This window comes from Nematolebias whitei, chromosome 1 (genome assembly GCF_014905685.2).
Source record: "Nematolebias whitei isolate Nwh7 chromosome 1, NemWhi1, whole genome shotgun sequence".
Lineage (NCBI taxonomy): Eukaryota > Metazoa > Chordata > Actinopteri > Cyprinodontiformes > Rivulidae > Nematolebias > Nematolebias whitei.
This window is the reverse complement of record NC_056498.1, coordinates 89,816,209-89,834,704: the sequence shown is the minus strand read 5'-3', so window position 1 is coordinate 89,834,704 and position 18,496 is coordinate 89,816,209. Positions and strand designations below refer to the sequence as shown.

At 42.3% G+C, this 18,496-nt stretch overlaps 1 protein-coding gene across 1 annotated transcript in view; it reads left to right on the top strand.

Annotated features, from left to right (window-relative positions):
• Positions 1-5,698: 5,698 nt before the first annotated feature.
• meis1b (Meis homeobox 1 b) overlaps positions 5,699-18,496 on the top strand; it is an 87,482-nt gene continuing 74,684 nt past the window's right edge. The window contains exons 1-6 of the mRNA XM_037681172.1: positions 5,699-6,484; positions 7,985-8,205; positions 9,151-9,292; positions 9,506-9,556; positions 9,958-10,008; positions 10,856-10,999. Coding sequence (XP_037537100.1) covers positions 6,473-6,484; positions 7,985-8,205; positions 9,151-9,292; positions 9,506-9,556; positions 9,958-10,008; positions 10,856-10,999 — 621 coding nt within the window. The 5' untranslated portion in view covers positions 5,699-6,472. The remainder of the gene's footprint in view (positions 6,485-7,984; positions 8,206-9,150; positions 9,293-9,505; positions 9,557-9,957; positions 10,009-10,855; positions 11,000-18,496) is intronic.

Sequence of the window (18,496 nt, the reverse complement as noted above, 5' to 3'; positions counted from 1 at the left end):
ACATTAATGAAAACATCTGGATTAATTTTCTAGCAGAAAGGAGAGTTTAAAGATAGAAAATTGAGATTTATCTTACAGAGAGATGTGTGAGGGAATTTATCTGTTTTAACCAGAACGTGCACGCTCCTTCGGAACTCAGCTTGTCCCAAACAGTACACTTTTGGTGAAGGTCGACTTTTACCTTTTCTGAAGATAGATCAGTTCCGGTGTGGAGTCTCACTTCCAACCACTGTTCAGCGTCTCAGTGAGAACAGCCAAATACCTAGAGAGCCGTGCGAGGTTATCCAAACAGAAGTTATAATTCCCAAAATCATCTCTGGTTCAGCTTGTTTGGTTTAGCAGCATCCATGAATGCCTGCGTTTTGCATTCATGAACTCCCAAACTCTCTGCATTCTGGATCCCAAAACTCTTGAACTCTCTACCAGAACTCTTCTGGAACTCTCTTGGAACTCTCCGTTGAACTGGGAAGTTGCCACATTTAAACGGGCTATACTTCCGGTTCATTTGCGAGCTTTTTGATTGGTGGATGGACCAGAACAGAGGTGTGGTTTGTGATGTAAGGTGTTATGGAAAGTCAAGGATAGAGATTAAGATTGTTTAAGAACAGACAGAAAGATTGTTGGAGAAAACCAGTCTTAGTGGCGTCTCTACTCAGTATCTTGCTGTAAAAGTTAAACATGACATTTCTTTTCAGTAAACTTTTTAGTTGACCGAAGCTTGAACTTTAACACACTTACAAATTTGCTCACTTTCAAAGCAGACGATCAAGAAATTGAATCATTACTCTGTAATGTACTCTAACTTGATTTCACTTTGAATTGAGGAATAAAAATCATTACTACTGTTTAAGTAAATAAAAATGAGTAGTTCACTTCAACATGTAAACATTGTTTGAACTAACACAATTTGATTATCAAAACATTTGTAAAATAGTAATGATCATAGAGAATTGTCTTTTTCACTTGATTAATTCAAGAAAGAAAGTCTCAGGATGGATCAAACTGTATTTCTGGATTCAAATCAATGAAATGACAGTTTCTGTCCATCTGGTCAGTTTTGACATCAGGCTTAGTCCACTACAAATGTCAGTTCTACAGACACTGAGCTAAAATTTGTTGCAGCAGTAGCTGATCATAATCCACAACACAAACTTAGACCACAAAACTTTGAACAAATCTTTTCATAAAACTTTAGTATGACTTTTTGAATTAAACCCTTTAGCCTGTTACCAAAATACATGTATTTCATAAAACACAGAATTATTTTCAACTCTCAACCTGACTGCTGTACATATATAACATTTGGAGTCAAGGCAATTTAAGATGGCTGCCACAGTAATCAACCTTATCATGAACAAAATCATTTATATCAGTGAATTTTGAGCTAAATTTAGTTGTGGTGGAAGTTGACAGTCATTCACATAAAGTGCTAACAGGTTACATGTTCAATATAACATGGCATTGTTCATTAATGTATTGTTTGTTTGTTTTTTCCTGTCTGTTTTTTTTTTTTTTTGTTTGTTTTCATGTTTTGGACAGAAAAGCTACAACTATTTCAACATTTTTCAGTCAGGTCATCTGGACAGTTTCTTTCTTTTTTTTTGGTGCTGAAACATTTCGCCTTCGATCCAGAAGGCTTCATCAGTCAAGGAAACACACAACAAAACGGATTCTTCCTCCAACAGCTTACTCCAAACTGGAACAAACCAGTTCTGCTTGTGATAAGATGGTCTCTTTGGTATGCCCCCTCCTCCATTGCCGGCCCTCTTCCTTGTTGACAGTCTTGTCAAACTGGTTGAAAACAACAAAGTCCATGCTGAATATTCCAGGTATACAATCCAACATTTTTCAGTCAGGTCATCTGGACAGTTTCTTTAAAAAAAAAAAAAAAACTGTCCAGATGACCTGACTGAAAAATGTTGGATTGTATACCTGGAATATTGAGCATGGACTTTGTTGCTACAACTATTACATTTCTCAACATTAGATGATGTAAGTCTAAAACTCCAGCATGCAAGATGACGGGCGATATGCACTTCTTCGAAAGACTTTTAGACTTTTAACTTATTCTAAAATAAATACTAGTATCCTAAACATCCAATCTAAGGTGTAAATATATGTATTTATCAGTTGAGTTTATGAATGTTTGATGACACAATACTATGTAAATGTTATGTCCCAGTCAAAGTAAATGAGCAAATTTCATTATCAACATTTACCGACAATTTAAAAAAGGACATGTTAAAGCACAAAATTAAAAAAAATAAAAACTACAATTTGATCATTACATGGTTTACATGGTTTTAAAACGATCTTATAAATATATAGGTAAATAACAATGAAAACAAAACAGTTCAAAACATACACAAACTAGTACAGCATAGACAAAACAAAGCATATTGGAACAAAAGAAATCAGCAGTTGATGATTAACTGTGACCTGATGTTGCAAGGAGCTTTAGATTTATAATTATTTTATTTGCCCGACTCTGACTCTTTTTTATTGCGTGCAATTTCCAACAGCACCGGTAGGAGGTGCAAATGATTAAGCATTAATGTGGGAGAGAGGCTCAGGATAACGTTTGGACGAAACTGCAGGATTCAGCAGGAGCGGGTGAGGGAACAGTTAAAGAAGCAGTAACCCCTGATGGACACAGGATAAGAATAGCATGTGCAATGATGACAAAACTGTTAGACTAAAGCAAAAATATTTTCACATTTAAACAAAAAGATGAGTCAGATTGTTCTAATCCCTTCTTCCACGATTTCTGTTTGTCTGTTTCTCCAAATCTGCCTTAGAGTGAGTTTATTTGTGCCACAGTTTAATAAAGCATCTTAAAACAGAAGAGGTTGATTGTCTGTTCATCTCACCTGATATTTGCTCCAAGTTGCAACTTTATTGCTCGAGCGCCGGTTCCCCCCAGCCTGAAACGTTTCTCTGACAGGCGCTAACACAGGAGTAGTTTCTTATAATTAGATGAAGTGAGAAAACATCGCAGCAGTTCCGCGTGCTGCTGCTGCAGTGACACAAACCAGAGAGCCTCAGTGGCCTTCTCCTGCAGATCCCAACATGTTCGCGCGCAGAGCTGCGGGGCAGCAGAAAGTTTGACCTCAGTTTGACTTCTCCGGCTGCCATTTGTTCCTCAAGGCAGGCAATCCCAAAGAGCTCTGGCAGTTGCGCAAACATCTGACCTGCTGAGATTTATTTATTTGTGTGGAAGTAGAAACAAAATGCGACCAGAGGAATTAGTTTTGTTTTTGTCCCACTATGATCTGAGCTAAAACCAGATTTAAAAGAGCGAAATGTAACCACGTAGGTTTATTTCTTGCTTTTAGAAGGACTTTCTTTTTGCCTCCAAACAGCAGAGGTCAGGACGCAGAGGCCATCTAATGACGATGCCGTGCGCCAGTTTACGCGCAGCGGTTTGAAAGTAACACGCACTGATTTTATTGAAACGACTCAGTGCATTACCGTCATCACAAAGCAGATTAAGCAGAAGTGACGGTACCCCCCCCCCCCCCACACACACACACACACACACACACACACACACACACACACTTCCCCCTGTGCTCTCCTCCAGGAAACCAAAACGCACTGACCCTCACGGAAAGAGCGGCTCCAGGAGAGACAGCGCAACTCCAGTTTGCGTTTCTATGGATGCTAATTGAAGGAGCTGTAATTGCTTTATAATGCCACGGTGGTTATTTTGCTGTGAACTCCTTTAATGACGGCTCAGGCTCACTTCTAATCAGCCACAGCCTCTCACTGAAGTTTCACTAAACTCAAACTCAGACCATAAAGAATTCCAAACTGAAGCCTAAACCTAAACAAATCAGTCACTTTAAATATTTGTTTTCATTAAAAAATAAAGGGAGAGTTCATACTTACCAGTATACAACTGAAACACACACACACACAATCAGACCGTTTTGTTACTTGATCGCGGGGTTTCCGTGCGTAAAAGTCCGAGCCTCGTGCGCCCCAGCCTCTTGAGGCTGCGGGCAGCTTCACCTCTCGTTTCACGCCTCTGAAAGAAGTCCCATCCGATCCAAGCAATCGGGATTTGGTACCTCAGGAATCCCTCTCCGACGTCGTGAAGCTGCATTATGACACCGACTGTGGCACCTGGGGGGGGGGGGGGGGGGGTCGATGATCGGACGCACAGATGGAAGAGGAGAAAAAAATATAAACTTCAAGCAGGCAGTGACGGAGTGGCGACACCGTCTGAGGGGAGAGGTTAAAATTATTTGACTGTAAAGTTAACCTCAGAAGATCAATCTGTGGAAAATTAACTTAAAAATGAATTTTAAAAGTCCTGTTTGGAATTTCAGGAAACTTTTAATACATAAAATCTAAATATCCCACTAATATTTTATGTAGATAGACGTAAATTATGCTAAAATTTTAACTGCTAAATCAATAAAGGTGTAATCATCTGCACAATTTAGCAAACAACGTGATAAATGTCAACCATTTCATCAGTGTATAACAAAATTAATAACAGGAATGCTAAATGGATTTTCTTTTAAATTCTCAATAGGATGCAAGTTTTCTGTAATTATTTAAACTTAATATTTACCCCAAACTTTCACAGTCCGATCAAATAAAAAACAGACATGTAAGGAGACAAAAGTTAAATGATAAATAACACGAGATTACTTTGATTTTGTTTTATGAAATTGAAAAGCGAAAACAAAAATTTAATTATTAAACGAAATTGTTTATGTGTGGGAGAAACACACAGAGGGATGTTTCTGCTCAGATATTGTGTGTTTTAGTGGAAGTTGCAGGCTGTAGAAGCCGACACATGCACAAAGTGCGTGTTTTCTCCCCGCGGACAATGTTTGCGTTTTGCGCCTGCTCGCCTCTGTGGCCTAAAAAGCCGATCAATCAACTCTGGATCGATCACGAAGGGAGCCAATAGGGGGCTCCCATCCTTGTGCCTTCATGTCATTGGACAGACCCGGCAGACTGGAGCGACCCATTCAGCGCAGCAGTGGGGGGGTCGAGACGCACAGACATCAGACAGTGAGGTTTGAACACTAAAAAGGTGCGTAAAAAGACATGATTTAGAATTGAATGTCCAGAAAACCAATTCCAAACTCTCAACAAGTGCTTATTTTTTCAGGGAACATTTTGATTTCTAACTAAATGTGATCTTATGGAAGTTTTGTTTGATTAAAAAAATAATGAATTAGAAATATCTATATTTTTTATTTTTACAAAGGATTAAAGTTTTACAAAGATTTAAGAGGCTCACAGTCTGCACTGGTTTTGGTCCAATCCCACCAGAACTGGCAAAAAAAAAAAAAAAAATATACAAAAACTTTTACAAATAAACTATTGTTTTATTTATACCAAATAAACTATTCATTTATAAAGTCACATTCTCATCGTTACAAGTCACATCAAGGCTCTTGATTAGATATCTGACAATAACTTACATGAAGTTCAGTTAATCACTTGAACTGTTCACGATTAGAGAATAATGACATGGTGGGCATGTGCGCCTCCAGATGAACATGCTCGTGTCTGAAAGTGAAGACTAACGTCGGTTTGTGGGATCACACGTGAGTCTGGAGCCACGGATGGGTGTTTGACCCGGTGCAGTTCCGCGCGCCTGGCTCGGCTCGCACGGGTCCTCCCACCCCTCCATCACCGCGCGACTTGCTGCAGCCCGGTGCGTTGTGTAAGACGCGACCTGTTATGGCCACCACGACTTCCGGGTTTCAGCAGTCTGGTCCAGATCGTCCGCTTCTCCTCAGCCTCAACACACACATTCATTGTACATGAAAACGGGGCAGGCGGATCGCTCATATACATATGCACACACATACACACACATACATACACACACACACACATCCGCGCACTCCACGCACAGCATCGATCGTGGCTCCTTTAAGAAAAGCCTAAGCCAGAATTATCACCCCACCTCCTCTTGATTTTCCTCTGGACGCTTTTTGCATAAGAAAATCAAGCCGGGAGCGGAGAGTGATCAAAGAAAACCAGAGGAGAGCTGCTTCATTTTTTAACTCTGATTGTGACCATTAACATTTAGGTGGTGCCGATCCCGTGGAGGCGCGCGTCGGACCATCCTTCATCCGCTACTTTTGACAAGCCTCGCGCTCTGACTGACAGGCGGAGTGGCACAAAAAAGAAAGAGAAAGGCCATGAGAGTTTCCAGTTTTGTTTGAAGAGGGGACAACTGATTTCCATTCTGGTTTTGGAAAAGGAGCCGGGTGCGTGCCGCCGACAGGAGAGCGGAGGACGGAGTCGCCGCGCCTGGGCTGAACTTGCACTGAGAGCGGGAGCTGCTGGCTCCACGGCTCCGTGGACAACAACCCAAAACAGAAAGCAGGATTTTGGCTGAAGCCTCTTCTCGTTTTTTGTCTGGATTTTCTTTCTGTCTTTACGCTGGCCCCAGAGGGGATTTACTGAAAGCACGACCCCGGGAGTGAGGAGGGTTATGGCTCAACGGGTACGTAGGGGCAATCCTCCCGAAAAAAAAAGTTTCTCTGAAGTCCACGGCGCTTGAATGCGTTGCTTTGCTCTGTAACGTGGCTCAGGGACACACACACTCACACACGCTCACACACACGGTGGAGAAAAGTTTCGCCCTGGCGACTGGACACAGCTTTATGTTTTTTGGCGTCGTTATGGCACGGTGTTTACGCACCGACGCACTCGTTGGCTTCCCCCAAAAACCCGTCCCGCTGTGGGACACTGGACACGATCACATCTCACATCGGCACTGGTTTTTAGATTAGTTATGACAGACCGGTAACTGGGAGCGAAACGAGTGGGGTGGGTTTTGGGGGGGGGGGGGGGGTGTCACAGAGACAAAAACCAAAAATCCCCGCTTTTCTTTTTTTTGGACGCGTTTTGTCCAAATAGATTTTATGTATTTGTTTATTTTTGCTTTTGCAGAAAAAAACTAAATTTGAATTGTTTGTTCTGCGAAATTTTACAGGAGCAGGATTTTAACAAACACTAATTCATTTAGAGCCTCAGAGGTGCTTCTCACGCGCACACTGCTGGGTGTAAAATCGGGCACGTTGCACGGGAGCTGCAGAGTTTTGGCTCTGGAGCTGCAGCACGCGGGGGTTTGCACCTCTTTGCCTGTAGGATCGACACGCGCAGCTTTAAGTGATAATGCATTTTACTCTCCCTCTTTTTCCACCCGACACTTGTTTGTCACCTCTTGAGAGCACTATCAATAATTCATGTATTTTTTCATTCGACTAAAGAGGCGCACGCGCAGAAATTTACGCCTCTAACTTGAAACTACTTACTTTTATTTTTTTATGAGATATTCTAAATCACATTTTTGTGTTTCTATTACATATAAATAATTTGGAATCTTTTAAAACAATCAAATAAAGACTACTCTTCATTATTAAGCTAAAAAATGAGACCTGAACAGGTTTTCCATAAAACACACTCCTCGCGTGCAGAAGACTTGATTAAAAACGTGCTGCACAATTATGAGCCTTAAAAATGACAAAGCAGCTCGATCCACAAGTTTAAGGTGTGAGGATTGAAAACTCACACAACATTAAGGCCACCGAGCTTCGTTGCTGCAGGTTTTGTTCTTTTAATTTATTTTATCTTTTTTAATTGTTCACGTGTGTGTGTTCCTTCTTCCGGGCTTTAAGAGCTGCTGGGAATAAACTGAGACCTAAAACTAGTTTGCAGGACAGCCTGGTAGTTTGTGTCAACAGTGTCCAAACTTTTCTCTGGAAGGAGAATAAATTTAATCCACTAAAGGGCATTTGTTTAATCTCGTTTCTTATTTAGTTTTACTTTAGAGCACGTTAAAAAGTATGTGCGTAAATGGATTCATGAGAAAAAAATAAGGACAACTTTGTTTATGATCAGTTCATAAAACTCTTAGCAGAACTTTACTTTTAATAACATTAAGATTTAGGAGCAACTTTTATTATCAGTTGAATTCATTAAAGACTTTCTGTGTCCCCAGTACGAAGACTTGCCCCACTACGGGATGGACGGTGTGGGCATCCCGACCACCATGTACGGAGACCCGCACGGCGCGCGCTCCATGCAGGCCGTGCACCTGAACCACGGTCCGCAGCTGCACTCCCACCAGTACCCGCACACCGCACACACCAACTCCATGCCCCCCAGCATGGGCTCCTCCGTTAACGACGCTCTCAAGAGAGATAAAGACGCTATTTACGGGTAGGTGGAGAGGGGAAAACAAGCCTCCGGTCCGGGGGGTGCGGGTGGGGGTCGTTCCCGGGTGGGGTTGTTTGAAATGGGTCAGGAAGAACAAAGCCCAAAATGTTGCAACAGAAACAAACTGCAGCAGGTTCTCTTGCGCGTTTAATTTACCAAAGTTTGGAGTTTTGTTCCTGACAACTCCCCCAGGTTTAGTAATAATAATAATAAAGTTTATGCTTTTGTGTCTACCTCAAATATGTCCTGCTGTTTTATGTTTCCTCTAGAAAAAAAAAATCAATCGATTATAAGGAAAATGTCCACTTTAATCACAAAATTGCTAATAAAAAAGGAATTCACCAAGTTTGTTTTTAAATGTATTTATGTAAGAAAAATAACAGTATCTTAATAATTCTGCCAGACGTCAGTCTAATTACAACAAACACACGATTAAAGAAATTTCTCCCAAAAATGTGCACTATTTATTAATTTCTAGGAGTAAATTAAAAAAAAAAGAGACTGGTTATGTTTTCAATATAATGGCACTCTTTAAAATGCTGCCTCAGCTTATTACAACACTTGTATTTACAATAAATGGATGAGCAGTAAATAATCAAGAAACGTGGGCTAATTTAGCCACACACACACATACCTACACACACACCAACACACACACCTGTAAACTGTAAGCCCATCCTTGTGCAAGAAAATAGTTTGACAGTCTCTCAGGCTTTATGCTGTTAGGCGCGACTAGATTTAATCAGGGGGTCCGTGCGCTTTTTGCAGCTTGTGTTAAATTTAAAAGAAGTCAGTCAGTCAGTCAGTCAGTCTCTGTGGGCGAGTTGTTGAAGGCGAGCAAGGCGCTGGCTAAATCTAGCCGGGAATAGGGTTGACCCCGCTGCTGTTCTCTCTGGTGACATTTGCTATTGTTTGTGTGTGTATGTGTGTGTGTGTGTGTCCACACAGGCACCCCCTGTTCCCTTTGCTTGCACTGATTTTTGAGAAATGTGAATTAGCGACGTGCACCCCCAGAGAGCCCGGAGTGGCGGGAGGAGACGTCTGTTCATCGGAATCTTTCAATGAAGACATAGCAGTGTTTGCAAAACAGGTCAGCAAAGTTTGCTCGTACATGCACGTGCAAAAGTTGCACCGCTTACCTCTGTGTTTGGAAAAGAGCAAGCTAAAGCCATGCGTAAAATGTTTCTGTTGTGCGCAAAAAAAAAAGTAAAACTATTGCATCATTTTTTGCAAAAGTGTGTGAAATCATTTTGAAGTCAAAACGTTTATGTTAATATGTGGTTTTTATTTAATTTATTTTTAGATTCGAGCTGAAAAACCTTTATTTTCATCAAATCCAGAGTTGGATAATCTGGTAAGAGATGTTTTATTATTTTATAGTTTATCTGAATTAACCATCTGTTTGCATCTTCACTGAACTTAACCACGAGCAGCTGAAAAGTAAAAAAAAAAAAAAAAACCTCATTTGAGTTGTTTGATATGATGACACCCCCCACCCCACCCCTAAAGTGTCTGCCATCACACATCTTTGGACTGGACTTTTTTCTCTGATCTTTTCACTTGATGTGATGTTGGAGCAACCTCCTTAATAGATCTCCGACTCTGAGGCTTATTAAACACACTGCAATAAGCTGAATAAAACCCACTCTGGACATTTTCCTCCTCTTGTACTGAGGGAGGGGAGAACAAGTGTGTTCTGTTTAATATCAAGAGATGTGAACACTTTCATCTTTTATTGTTATTCTAATTTTTCAGATGATTCAAGCCATTCAAGTTTTACGATTTCATCTTCTGGAGCTGGAGAAGGTAATATTCTTTGCAGCAGACACTGGATGTATGCAGGCTGGACATTTACATAAATGTATTTTTGCTGGTCGGTTATAATTAGCGTCCAAATCAATCATGGGGGCCAATTCTCTTCTGCATTTAATCACGACGCAAGCTGTTACAACTGGAACGGATATCTCTGTGACACCCCCATCCCCTGCTCCCCATAAAAAAAACTCTTCCATGTTCATATCTAGGCAAAGTTTGCATTTTATTTATTTATTTATTTATTTATGGGGTGCATGCGACCATCTGTGGGCAGACCGAGCAGCGGGTGAAACGCTCTGACGCAGAGAGAAAATCAAGCTTTTCCCTCTCACTGTAGAAGAGCACTGTACTGACCAAAAGAAGCTGAACTTGTCGCGTGCACGCTCCCTGCAGGCCACCTCACGTTGGCAGTGATAATGCAATAAGTGGACAGAATTAAACAGTTTACCTTAAATGTCAGTCAGGCGGGTCGTCCTTGGCTAATGGCCCCTACCCGGGGCACCGCTGATGAATTTAGCACGGGTGTTGAGCGTGTTGTAGCCTCTGAGCCTCTGTCACTGTCAATTTTACACGATATCTTTATTTTGAGGGGAAAGAAATTCAAGTGAGCCGCTGCTCCCAAAGCACGCGCGCGCACTCAAGTTATTTCATTTGAATACAATTCTGTGAGAAAAAAAATGAGTTTGGCACAAAAAAAAATAAAGTTTTGTAGCAACTTGAATTGTTTTCATGTCCAAGTTGTGAAAACGGCCTGAAAACTGTCATTTTGGAGCTGGGTGGTGTCATGTGGGATTTAGGGTGACGCGTCTCCCCCCCCCCCCCCCCCTCTTCTCTGCAGGTACACGAGCTGTGTGATAACTTCTGTCACCGGTACATCAGCTGCTTGAAAGGCAAGATGCCCATCGACTTGGTCATAGACGACCGAGAGGGGGGGTCCAAGTCAGACAGCGAGGAAATCACAAGATCGGTGGCTCTAGATCAGGTACATCTCTCTATCTGTGTGCGTGTATGTGCGTGCACGTGTGTTCCCTCTGCTGGCTATTCATCTATTCTAGGCCATCGCTCCACTCTGCTGTTATTTGCATGTGATTAAAGCCGTTTCCATCGGAATGAAAGAAAAAAAAAAATCAGAATAATGTTTCTATTATTGCTCCATTAAGACCTGAACCCGGAACCGACCCGGGAAGATTACCTCGAAAAAGCATCGCCATAAACTTGACCTGTTTCATGTCCATTTTAATTTAGAAGCCTTCTTCACCCCCCACCCCCTCTCTCTTTTTCTCTCTTTTTGAACCTCTACACGGAGCTCCGTGTGTGTGTGTGTGCGGCGCGCGGGGGGGGGGGGGGGGGGGGGGGTCTCCATGGGCTGCACAATGGGCTTCAGAAGAAGATGCCTCGGTTTCTCCACCGTTGAGTTCACGGTTCATTACGCGTCTTGTCAGTATTTTTCCTTAGACATGAGTGCACATTGCTTATCGCCCCCCCCCCTCCCCCGATATATTTTCCTCGCGCAGATTCAGTCCCGAACAGGACGGCTGGTTCTCCAGAAGCAGCGCGCATTAAAGGTAGATTAGGAAGTGTTTCCCTTTGTGCAGATACCACAGATAACCACAGCCTTCATTATGTGCTCCACTGACTGCTGGCACTCCGGGGACGTCGCATGCGCACCCACATGACCCTGTAATAGTCCGCGCGCGCTCCCGTTAAATAATCATAAGAGTAACCTATTATTAGAATTATGCAAATCCATATTTTGGACATTAGCATCAGCCATATAAACAGGATACAGATAAGTTCACATATCCAAGAGTTTTAAAGGGCTTAGGAGTTTATAGCCCGTGCTTTGCAAGGTGTGTGTGTGTGGGGGGGGGGGGGGGGGGGGGTTGGTGGTGTCCAAATTAAAGGGATTAGCTGGATAGGCCGACATAAAAAGTAATGGAGCGATTAGGTTAAATAATTTAAATCCAGGGCCTTCCATATGGTTGAGTGGTTGGTCTGAGAGAGGCAGCATGGCTTTTATGTGCTGGGCAGCTGAATGGCAGGGCTGGGAGAGGAGCTGGGCCCGACTGAGAAGATGCACCCCGCACCCACTCTCCCAGTCACACACGCACACGTACACCACTACCCAGTCGTCCCCAGCCCTTCTGTCTGATTATGGAAATGAGAAAGATCACGCGGAAGATAATACTTCATTTAATCCAGGAACATAATTAAATAACAGAGACGCCACTCGTGCATTTAAGTGTCTCTTTGAACTGTGTTGTACTCGCTCAGGGATTTAGTTTTCAAAAAGTTTTTTTTTTTTTCAGTATTTTTTATATATAGATGGGTCAAAATGAAGCCTTTATGTTATATGGAAATAATCAGTTAAAACCCTTGGGTTTTTAGGTAAGGAGAAAATGATGTTGTGCTTGGGGCACTCATGCACATCTTTAATTGACTGTAAGATGAAGACATGGCCTATTTTAATATAATGATGGTTCCTGTGTAGCCAATCCAGGACTAATCCCCACATGTTTACGCTGACAGAATAATATAAATGACCTGCAGGCGGAGGTTGGATCAAGATATATAGGAAAACTTTTTGACAGATGTGTAACGTTGAGGGATGGGCTGATGTTTTAGAAGCATAAGTGCGTGTGTGTGTGTAAATGGGCATATCCAAACAGGCAGAGGGTGCACGCCTCTTAATGCTGAATACTTGTATTGTCTGTCTAACACCAACACACTTCATGACTAACTTGCAGCATATTTTCAAATTTTGTGGGTGATTTTTTTGGGTGACATCTTATCTGCCGTTGTTACGCAGTGACACCCCTTAACAAATTTGCATTGTGTGTGCATTATCTCTTTCCATATGTATTTTTAATAAATGCCCTCGGGCATAAAGTTGAAGTGGACTGGAAAGAAACGCTCCGAATTTGCACGAAAGAACAATGTTAACAAGATGGAGAAAGTAGGCTCATTTATTCATAAACCAATTTATTCCAGTGAGGCGACTGTAGCAGAAAAAGGGAAAAAAAAATGTCAGGGGAAAAAAAAGAAAATACTTTGAATTTATTAAACTCAACAATCCAGCTTTTGTTGCTGCATTATTCACCCTTGCATCATAAAAGTAGTTGTTTTGTATATTTTTATGTTTTTACTTTAGTGTTTTTAGTTTGCATGCGAGTAAGGAGGGACACTGAGCGCCACTTTCTAAAGAAAGCAGAGCTAAGAGGTGAAAATGTCAGAGGCTCTGCACCGGCTTGTGAATGCAGCTTAGCTAGTTTGGGCTTACCCTCCGATGCTTATGTGTGTTTGTCTTTCTCTGTGCAAGTTTATGCATATATGTGTGTGTGTGTTTGTGTGCACGCTGCTGTTGTGTGCAAGTGTGTGTTCAGACTGGCCTGATAAATGCAGCACCCCCCTCAGGTGCTATGTGAGTGGAGTGACTGGTTAGCACCAGTTGGACTTCCTTAACTCCTTCCCTGCCGGCTTGTACAAAGTTACCATGCACACCGAAAACCTGCACTTAGGCTACAAGTTTTGTGCTGCCCCATTAGATGGACTTTGAGCCTGCAGTTCACTTGCAGGAGGATTTATTTTGAGGTGAACGCTGAGTTTTGTGGTGTGCATTTCAGCTCATCTTGTAGTTGTGGATATATGGCATGCGTAATCTGCTGTTTGTGTCTCAGTTTGATCGGGCTCACATGTTCATTACAGTCTGAGAGTTTGTCACCTCTGCGGCACGTCATTTTTGCACGGTTGCCTTTATTTGCACAAAGCACAGGGAGGGGTATGGCAATTTGTTAATGAACGCACAGGGCCAGTGCTCTTTGCTGTTGAAGCTGAACATTGCTAATAGTGCTGAGGACTCTCCAAGTCTCAAGAGTTCCTCTTTGATTGAGCCATGCAGGCTGAAGTGGGGCTGGAAATAATTGAAACTTCCTTAAAAAAATATTCACTGTCCGACATTATGCAGACACAGAAGTCCTAAATGATTATGAATGCTCATCAACTGTGATGCGAGTTAATTCAGTGGAAGGGTGTTTTTATATTGAGGATGCTTTTCGGCATGCTGAAATCATGTAAAAAGAATGTGAGCCATCTGACTATCTGAAATCACATCTATACGTCTGAGGTTTTCCGTACCTGCTGCACAATCTTTCCTAAACATACCCTGCTTGTGTGCGTTGTGGTCACTGTGTAAGAATTTACTCCTGATAGCACTATCGTGGTATCTTTTCCCAACAAATGGCACTGTTCTGCTTCACAAATGCGGGTTTCCAGGTCAGTACTACCCAGCAGTGTTGGTTTAGGTAACTCTGGCTGTCAAAGAGTGACCTCCTTCCCCCCTCCCTTAAGCTCCTAACCCAATGGAAACCATGACTGCTGGGTTCAGGCACTATTTTCCTAATCAGTATGTTGCTATCGCTAATCTATCCGCCTCTCGTTGAGGTATGGATCGAGTTTCAGCCGACTCGCTCTCATACAGTGGCGCGCCGCTGTTCTTAATACAAACTTTGGAATCATTGTAGTGATTGTTGGTAATAGCAGCTTTTGTATTTGAATAGAGGACAGGGCTGACCCCCACAGTTACCCCCTCCCCCCTCTTCTCTTCTCCTCCTCTGTCTCCTCCCCTAAACTCCTTTCTTTTTTCTTTTGGGATGTGAATGCCGAGCGGCTGTTGAGGATTCAACAAGTGACACAAAGAAGAGACCACGTGACTCGTGTGTTTCTTAGCCTCTTCATTATTGTGGTGGAATAACAAGTAGGGGTGATTATGATTATGCAACTCGATGCTGGAGTGACATCAAAGATTAGGAATGTCCTCTTAAATGCTGCCATTCAATTTGTGTTTCTGTATTTTTTTGTGGTTAATTGGTTTATTTTAAAAATCTTGTAGTGTTGCTGGAAAGTCGTGCTTAGTTGAACCAAAAGATCCCAACGACAAATAAAGTTCTTGGTTTGTGACTCTTGTTGCTTATGATGAGCGGCCATGTTTGTCCCTGAGGCCTGGATGCTGTGGTTTCTTTGGCTAAGTAAACAATAACCTGGCTTAACACATGTGTACTTAGCTAATGGAAAGTTCCTCTCCCCCTTAACCCCCTGCAAGTCTCTGACAATGGCCTCCGTCACAAACAGCTTGTCTCCAAGGAATCTACTCAGCAAATCCAAGCGTGGCGGCTGCAAATTAGCTAAGCTAGGCTAAAGAAAGGTCCAGTGCAAAACAAATCATCATGTCTGCCTTTTTATTCACAAAAATATAATTAAATAAATAATAGTTTTTAAAAAATGGGAGGCAGCTCTGTTTGTGATTAGTCAGCGTGGCTGGAAGAGCCGCAGTTAAGGTTTTTGTTTTGATTTCAGCACTTGCCGGATAATCATGGAGCGTATTGCAAAATTTGAAGTGGAAAAGGCCGTGGAGAGAACTAAAAATCAGTTTCCACGAGTGCCATCTAAACAGACTTTGAGAGCTTGGGTAATTATCTCAAACATGTAATTATCTTTGCTTGTCTTTATGAGGTTAACCTACCAGTTTTGAAAAAGCCAATTGAAGAGTACCTGACGGCTATTCAACATAGCATACTTTACACACTCAAGAGACCAAATCCAGTTTTCTTCCTCACCCCTTCAGCAATTATAAGGTTATTTCTCCTCTGTCTATTGTCAAGAGTTAGGAGGTAAGAGAGTGGAGAAGGGAGGGAGGGGGTCTTCTGCAGTTCTCCCCCCCTCCACACAAACACTTTTTCTTTTCTACGCATACTATTATCAGCTTTTCTTTTCATTTTGGAAGCACTAATATTGCAGCAAGGGGAGGAGAGGGGTGTAGAGAGCTCAGAAAGCAGAGGTTGTCGGGCAAGCACTTGCCTGGCCGGTTATCAGAGAGGCAGATCCTGCTTTATCTAGTCACAGTGGAAAGCAAAGTAAACAAGAGTTTACAATAGCTGGCCTTTCAGCCCCTTTCATTTACCGCTTTCCCACCAGCGTTCGGCTGAGTGCGAGAATGTGTCTGAAGTTATTGCAGGCCATCTCACTGCTGCAACACATGGCATCGTCGCAGATTTCAGCTCAAGGAAGTGGCACTGTTGCAAAAGGTCAAAAACTGTGTTAAAGAAAACAACCACAGAGGACAGAGGCATCAGACATTCTCAGTCATGGAATAACCTGACTGTCGTTCAGGTGCACCTCTGTGCAGGAGTGTACATGTGGAAATTCAATTAATTTCAATTCAGTTTATTTATATAATGCCAATTCACAACAAAGTTGTCTCAGGGCACTTTACAGGAACATTCACATACATAGAAAAGCCCATTAGTAAAGTTCTCTATCTAAGGAATCCATCAGACAAGTTGAATCGTGGCTTCATTGCAGTCTCCCATCCTGAGCAAGCACAGTGGCAACAGTGGAAAGGAAAAACTCCCTTTTAAAAGGAAGAAACCTCCAGCAGAACCAGGCTCAGGACAAGCAGCCATCTGCTTTGACCGGCTAGGTTTTATATGTGTTGCACCGTATTTTCCGCCGTACACGTCGCACTGCCCTATAAGTCACAAAAGTCCAAATATGTCTATTAAAGTGGAAAAATCCATAAAAAAGTCACATTTATTATGCTTCACCGCTGACGCATCGCATTTGTTACGCGTCACTGGTGACAACCCGGAACTGTGGTCCGGTGTTGTGCCAGAAATCAATTGGCTGCCAAATGGCGGCTGCTGGAGTGACTTTAACAAGAATTTAACAAGATTAACACTTAAAAACAATTATTTGTTTGTTCAAAATTATAGCACTTTGACGGTCAAATCAGCTGCATTTCAAAAGCCGATTCGCAGAAGCGGGCACACGCAAAGAGATGAGTGGCTGTGCATTTCATCGAAATTTAACAAGTTAACCACCTAAAACAATTATTTGTTTGCTCAACTTTATAGTAAAGGTCTGTCTCAGCTGAACTTTTACTTAATAAAAGGACTTTAATGGTCAAATCAGCTGCATTTTGCTGGGACGACGCAGCAAAATGCAACTGATTTGACTGTTGCTCCAAGCGAGATGGATGAAGGTGGCAGGGTATGGCAAGCCGATTGTGTCATTAATAGCCACTTTTACCTATTACAAGACACAACGGCATGCCAAACTACTCGCGTGCCATCTAGCGGCTGAAAATGGTAGTGTTCAATATTTTCAGTCAGAATGAATGAAAACGGTCAAACCTTAGCCAAAAACTGGTTTATAAATGTGGGGAAAAAAAAAAAAAACGTTGATTCAGTGTATAAGTGGCAGGGCATGCAAATTATGCAAAAAAAAAAAACGTGACTTGTACAGCGAAAAATATGGTATGTGTGTGTGTGTGTGTGTGGGGGGGGGGGGGTGTTATTTAGATATTTATGTTTGTGCTGTTAAGTATGCACATGCAATTATTTCTGCATGCTTGCTGGCACTGAGTGAGAAATAAATATCCATAACATCGCGAAAGATTTCTCTGAGTGAAAAAGGGAAGGCAAAGTGTGTGTGTGGTGGTGGTGGTGGTGGTGGGGGGGCGGGGGGCGTGCAAAGCACAACAACCTGAACCATTTTCTTTATTACTGTGAGTGAACTGGCAAGGCAACGTTTCTTGCATGAGCGCCTGTAAGATACGGGGCCTGGCACAGCGAGAAAGGGAAGCCCGTTCTTGCATCTTAGACGGGGCACAAAGAGAATGCATGGGATTGGAATGCCTCACCGATCATAGCAGAATCAGAATTTCCAGCAAGGAAAATCTTTTCACGGCGAATCAGGCTGATGTAGAAAGAGTTGGGAGGGGAAGAAAAGGTGATAAAATAAGAAGGGAAGAAAGAACGGAAGGAAGGTATGTGTGGCTCAAAAACAGTGTTTCTTTGACTTAGAAGATTTAAGAACTTTAGAATGTGGAAAATTGAATTTACTGAACAATTAAGCGTCAAATTAATCTTTATCCTGCACAAGATGACATGCGAGAGAAGAGAAACGGTTCAAACGAGGGGAGAGAGAGCAACAGGGAGAGACTATATGGTGGCTCATTAAGGGAACCAGGAAGGACACGGCTCTTTCTCTCAGCTTTCATTTTATGCATCTATTCCTCCTGTGAATTTACATATTTTGAAGGTGTCTCTACTTTTTGTGTTTTTAAAGTGTTGTTGGCACAGGGTGTGTGTTTTTCTTGCTCTCTGTGTATCTTCTGGTCAAGGTGAGTGCTTTTGATAATAAGCCAGGTGCACATGTATTTGTGTAAGGCAGATAAAAGTATTTGTATCCATGGAAGTGTTTGCACAAGCGAAGTGACCAAGAGCAGCGTATCTGAGTGTGTGTGTGACTGGTGTGTACTTGTGTTATCTCAGCCATGTGTGTATTAATTGCATGTTAGATCAGTGCTGGGCCTGTTCCATCCAAGGGCGGTGTGTGATTATAAATAAACGCCCCGTCCCCGCAGAGATGCCACCAGGCCCTGTCTCAGCCCCGCCCCCTTTCCCATGGGGCCTCAGTGGCC